The 6,309-nt window shown below is 53.1% G+C and overlaps 1 protein-coding gene across 1 annotated transcript; it reads right to left on the bottom strand.

The window, feature by feature from the left end:
- Positions 1-1,122: 1,122 nt before the first annotated feature.
- LOC104459674 (MOB kinase activator 1A) lies at positions 1,123-5,575 on the bottom strand (the record flags this gene model as incomplete). Its single annotated transcript, XM_010073344.1, has 6 exons — positions 1,123-1,217; positions 1,909-2,072; positions 2,188-2,321; positions 4,041-4,134; positions 4,795-4,992; positions 5,434-5,575. Coding segments are annotated over 6 exons (810 nt in total), but the record flags the coding sequence as incomplete, so codon positions are not given.
- Positions 5,576-6,309: the final 734 nt, after the last annotated feature.

Below are 6,309 nucleotides of genomic sequence, written 5' to 3'. Positions count from 1 at the left end.
TAGCTATTCCTGGGCACTCTGCAGGCAGCACTTTACTAAACAGTTAAGCGCTGTGCACACCAAGTAGTTTAGTCACTTAGTGAAATTAAAAGTGCAGCCCTTGGGGTAGGGGGGGTTTGGGTGAAGTGATTCCTGGGCACTCTGCAGGGAGCAGCGTGATGGTGACAGCGCACAAGGCATGGGAGAGGGAAGGCGGTGTTTGTGCACAGCGCTCAGTGCAGCACTCGACTCCTCAGCAGTAAATGAACAGAACCCGGTTGTATCTGTGGGCACGGAGCTGCGGCGGGGGCCACGGATTGCTGGGGGGGCCTTGAGCAGTGCAGCACCTTGTGCACACACCCAGCGCTCACCAGCTCCACTGTGTTGTCCCCCCTTTGCCTCTCAGCGCTGGTGCTTGTCTCTTGCAGGCACTGAGCGAAGAGATCAAGAGCATGCACGGGCTGCGCATCTTCACCTCCACCCCCAAGCCTTGAGCTGTGGCGCCGATTCCAATTGCTCAATAAAGATGCTCCCCCAGAGCCGCTGCTCCAGGGCACGGTCGCTGCTGTTTCTTCATGTTCTCAGTTGGGCTGCACCTGGGGAGGAGGGGCTGTGAGGGGAGGGGGCAGGAAGAAGAGACACCCCTCCTCTTCCTCAGAAAGAAGAGCAGGAAGGAGAAACTTTATTTCCATTATTGCCTTGCCCCACCCAGCAGCGGTGGGGGAAACACCAGGTTGCTGCTCCTCCAGCCCAGGCACTTTTGTCTTCCCCCCCTCAGTGCCGCTGCCAGAAGGGAGGAGTAAGGCTCTGAGGGCACCCCATAAAAAAAAAAAAAAAAAAAAAAAAGCACTTCCAAAATAAGCTGAGCCACGCTGGTGTTGTCCAGGGGCCAGATTGAGTTGAGTCCCATCCTCAGCCAGGCTGCAGTTCTTGCCAGACTTGAGCAGGTAGCTGAGAAAACTGAGCGGGGGAGCGGGGCTCGCCCCCGCAGCGCAGCCCGAAACCTCAGAATTTTTTTTGCACAGGAGAAGCGATGCTTGACCCCGAGACTGACGCCCCGTGAGCGCTGTCTGGCATCTTGTGTCGCGGAAGGCGAAGCACGGAAGTGGCTCACAGACAAAGCAGAAAGGAGCAGCTGAAAACGTCCTTCCAGGGAAAGTTTATCTGTCCTTGGAGCCCAGCTTCTCGATCAGTTCCTGCAGTGGAGCCAGCTCCCGCCTGTCGATCAGGTTGAATTCCTAGCAGGGAAAAAAACCAACACAAACGCTAAAGGCACCTGGCAAAGAGCTGCTGGAAACATGTCCAGCCTCTGCACGTGTGCTGGAACTCGCTGGGTCGTTGCATGCTGGCTCTGAGAAAAACCCCAACAGGGCATCACTGCAGCAGCCACCTCTCCTGGTTCTCTGCAGAGAAATCCCAGCATTTCAAGACAAAAAACCCTTTTTCTGCCATGCTGCAAACACAAGTCATAGCTGCAGTCACAGTACAAGCTGTTAAAATACTGGCAAGGAGGAAAAAAAAAAAAAAAAAGGACGCTGCGCACATTTTTGTTTAAAATCGGGGCAAGACGAAAAAAAAAAAAAAAAAAGGTGCTGCTGCAATTCCTGAGATGATTCTTGAGCTACAAAACTCCCCATTCTCCTCCAAGCCTGGTTTCTTCTGCTGCACGTCGATAGCTACAACCTGAGAGGGAAATTCAAACATTTTCAGCCACAATTCCTGCAAAAAAACCAAACCAAACCCAACCCAACCCCCAAACCCAGCACCACAAGCACACAACACCATGGCTGCACGGTTCGTGTGGTCCAGAGGGTGGGAACCAAGCAAATCTTCCAACACGGCTGGAGATCTTCAAAGAGCGAGGCAGTGCTTAAAATCCAAAAAAGCAAACCAGGAACAAGAAACCTGAGCGACTGGTTTGGGACTCACCTGCACGAAGAAGATAAAGTGCTTGAAGGAGGTGTTGAGGTGGGCCTCCTCCTGCAGCCGCATGACGGAGTCAAAGTGCTGGTGGTAGATGTGGGCATACACGCGGAACAGCCGCTTCAGGATCGTCTTGGCCACCGACATGAAGTTCTTGGGAAAAGGGACGCCTGAAACACACCAACACACACGGCTAGATCCTTCCCTTCGGTCAGGAGTATCACAGTGAGACATTCTGGCAGTGCCTCGGTCCCGTACGCGAGGCCCACTGTGTCAGGCACTTACCGATCTTTGAAGGGAAAAGCGTTTCGTCGTCCAGCTGGTCCTGCACCCACGTCATCAGGTAATCGATGTATTTGGGAGCCGAGCACTTAATCGGCTTCTTGATATTGGTGCCGTCTGCCCAGTGGTACTCGTACCTGCGGGGCGAGGGACAGAAAATAAATTTTTTGCCCCCGCAGGAAAAAAAAAAAGTTTTTGGGCCTCACAGCTTACTCTGTATTTCAGAGAGGAGCGACACTGCAACACTCCTCAGAAGCGACAAGCAGCGCTTTGCCTTTTTGAGTTTCTCGAGCAGCACACACCAGACTCGGAGTTCACACCTCCGTCCCCACGCTGCAGCCATCGCCCGCAGGGCTTCCCCTTCCAAAATGAACATCAGCTTTGTGGTAACCTCCTCTGACATCAACACTGCCTTAAAACGAGACAAAAACTGGCCAAAGGGGAAGCTCGGGGCCATCGTTTGCCATCTGAATTAACTCACCCGTGGCTCTTGGGCACTCTCCAGGGACGCGGCACTCCCTCTCCCCTCGCAGGAGATGGACAACTCCCCGAGAGACCATCCCTAGGGCTGCACGATCGACACGCGTGCTTATCCATCCCACAGCTCCTCAGACACCAGCTGCAACGTCACACAACACCACAACCCGCTTTCTCCGAGATCTGGTGCAAAATCCTTCAAAAGCAGGGGAAAAACCCCTGGGTTTCGACTGTCACTTCTTGACCGACAACAGGCAAAACCAAACGGTGCCACTAACACAGGAAGTTGTTACAGGAAGTGTCCCCAAATATAGAAACAGGAACTTACAATCGAGATACTTCTGGCTCAAAAAGCGGGGCAGGATGTTACACGGCACTTACAAATACTGGCCAGGCTCCAGTACACCCACCAGCCAGACTCCACGTTGCCGCCCCGAAACACAAAGAGCCCCGAGTAACCTTACAAACAAGATACACGGCTGTAGCTCCACCTCGACAGAACACACAAGCGCAGAACCAACACGGAATCTTCTCCTCACAGATATTCACACCTAAAACCAAGGTGTCCCAAACACACCTTCACTGTTTCCTCTCACATTCCACGATGCCCCGACCTTCTCCTACAAAGCGGTTACACCCCGTCCAGCACGTGAACACGCCTCCTGACCACCTCCTGCGCTTCTTGGCAACACAGTGAGCACCAGCGCGACTGGAGGGACAAAAGCCGCTAAAACCACCTCGGGACAGTTGTGCTTTGTGCCCTTCAGGCCCCTAAGGACACTCAGCCATTCCCTACGGCCTCTGTAAGCACGAGGTTCCCTTTAACTCTCCGCAATGACAGCGTCTGGCTGCTCTCTTCACCCCACACGACCATCACACGCACCGTACGGTAACCGAGCGTTCGCCTGCCTCGTGTCCCTCCTGCCCCATGCTGGTGGCGGCAGTGTTAGAATCGCTTGTGCTCAGAAAAACCACCCTACGGCCTCTCCAAGCACCGGCGCCATGAGACAGCACAGACCAGACTCTTCCAGTCAATTCAGATCTCCCATTTTCCTCAAAACTATTGCAACAACACATCAACTTACAAACAACACAGGGACCTGACCCACAAGGGGAAAACAGATCGCCGTGCACACTTCCCCTAGACAGATATTCACCGTGCCAGACAAAGTGTGCGCTACCCACACCACACAACCCCCCGATGGACAGCGTGGCTTTGCACGTGGGTGAACAACGCCAGGGGAGCACGATGCTGCACCTCAAATGGATCTGGACACGTCCCGTCCGCTTTTTAGCTTCTTTCTACGCATGCTCGAGCAGCCCCCTTGCCCGCCTACTTCCCCACGTTTAAATTGCGGCTGTAGACTGCAACGTCTTACCTTGGTCCTGCAGACATGACCGGACAGCTCGCCTCCGTGCAGAACTCCGTGATGGTCCCGTAGAGCATGTTGATTTGGTTGAAGAAATCCACAGCTGGAAAGGAAACACACTGGGTTTACTCAAAGTGCAAAACCAAAGCAGACCGGAGCTCTGGTTCGCTCTCGTTCAGCTGACACAGCCTCTGAGGGATTGCTGGCGTGAGGGCAAATCTGCCACAAAACTCTGGCAAAAACATCCCCCTTCCGTATGACGTCATGCGGCTGACGACTTCAGGACATTTTAGCCATCCAGGAAGTTAATTGTCAATTTTTCAAATAGAAAACAAAAGAGAGAAAACAAACCTAGAGTTCAGTGGACAGTACAGTTCCACCTTTTCCCTGGACTATGCGCTGTCACCATTTTCTCAGCCGAGAGTGCTAACTTTGTAATTCCAAATATCAAGAATCAAGTCTAAATCCCAAGTACAAACCATTTACAAACCCAACCACCTTTGCGAGTCTGAACTCAAAAAACCCACCCCAAAACCACAACAGTGTGGGTTTGTTTCCCCCTTCGACACAAGACCCAGGTGCCGCCAGCACGTCACGCCACTCACTTTCCTTTCATCCCAACTCTAGTACCTAAACAGAGTACGCATGGGATAAAAATTTCATTTGGGGAATTTCTAGGTTCTTTTAAGGATAAAACACGGAGGTTTCTTGTTTTCCCACTCCACCGCCACGCTCGGGCGGCTCCCTCTCTCACAGGACTCACTGTTAACCGCGATCCACTCGTTCAGGTCCTCTCCCTCCGGCAACATCACTGCTTGTCTGAGGTTACCGCTCCCCAGAGTCGCTTCCGCATGCTTCAGGAGTTCGTACTGATGGGAGCCTTCGGGTATATTCTTCTTGGGTTTGAATGTTTTTGAAGATCGACTCCCACTGACAAGAGAGAAAACATTTCCAGTTAGTCCTGTAACAGCGCTCCCTTCCCAGAAACATTTCCCACTTTACCCCTCGCCATCCAGCACTTTTAACTGGGGTGACACCAGCCCTTCCGTGTTTTCCCCGCTGTGAGGACAAACAGATCCTGTGTATAGGCTGGAGCATTTGTGATGGCGTCACAAAAAAACCACACGCATGCTTCCCTCTTTCACCTACCCTTTTAAAAAAAAAACCACAAGAAACACTCAGTGCAAAGGCCCAAAGACTTAACAAGCAATAGTTGTTTTCGGTCATGGAAAGAAAAGCCCACGTAACTCTGACAAGGGATGAAACGACCTGCTGGCTGCCGCTTGGTCAGCTTGACAGCGGCAAATATTCGACACTCAGCACTCAAATGCACCCTAGGAGACAGCTTGCTAAAAATAGCAACTGAGCAGACCTGAAATGCAAATCCCCATTGTCACCGTACTCTTCCTGTACTGTGTCTCGCCCACAGCTGTGCTCGCAGCTGAGCCATCGCAGAACTCCTCGACAAACTGCCCCTGTCCCTCGGGCTGGCAGTTCCGCAGCCTCTGCCCAAACACTAAGGAGAACTCGATGAGTTTCAATGCCTCTCAACCACAAAACCTGAACTTTCAGACCCCTCCAGCTCCCTCCTTCTGAGCCAGGGTGATGCAAACGGTGGGACGGTCAGGGCCAAAAGCACGGCTCGGGGGAGATGGGTTTCTCCGGCACACAGCATCACTGCCGTCCTGCCCCCGTCGCACGCAACCGGACGCATTCGGCCAGCACGCGCCTTACAGCAGCTTCCTGACACAACCTCACGGCTTTGCACACTGTTTACGTGCCACGCTCAGAGCGGAAATCCAGCTCGCTCTTAAACCAAGCCGCTGCCTCCAGCTGCAGCTGAAACAGGCCCAGCGGGTCACTGGCCTTAGGAAGAAGCTCCTCAGCCCCTTCTTACACCACAAAATGCCTCCAGTCCTCATCCACAGTGCCTACCAGGCCTCAAAAGCCAGAAACCTCCTCACACTTTCCAAGCCTTCACATCTACAACACAGGTATGCGGCAGCTCACCCCCCGGAGCTCGGTAAAGATGCAATTTTTACATCATGCACCTCCAAGTTTACCAAATTAACCCCATCCCCTGTAATCCTCACCTGAGGGCAGCCCCCACACGGACAGGATGAAGGCCTCCTCCCCCTCCCAACTCCCAGGGCTTCCCACTCCAGCAGAGCATCCCTACAGACACCCCCAGCCCCTCAGGACCCCCTCTAATTCCCCTGGAAGACCAACCCCTTAAATTCTCCCCACCTGGGAAGGATTAATCCTTACAAGACAACCA

Source organism: Pterocles gutturalis, unplaced genomic scaffold, assembly GCF_000699245.1.
Source record: "Pterocles gutturalis isolate BGI_N339 unplaced genomic scaffold, ASM69924v1 scaffold13327, whole genome shotgun sequence".
In the NCBI taxonomy this organism is placed as follows: Eukaryota; Metazoa; Chordata; class Aves; order Pterocliformes; family Pteroclidae; genus Pterocles; species Pterocles gutturalis.
Note: the sequence above shows the minus strand (reverse complement) of the source record. Positions and strands in the feature narration are given on the sequence as shown.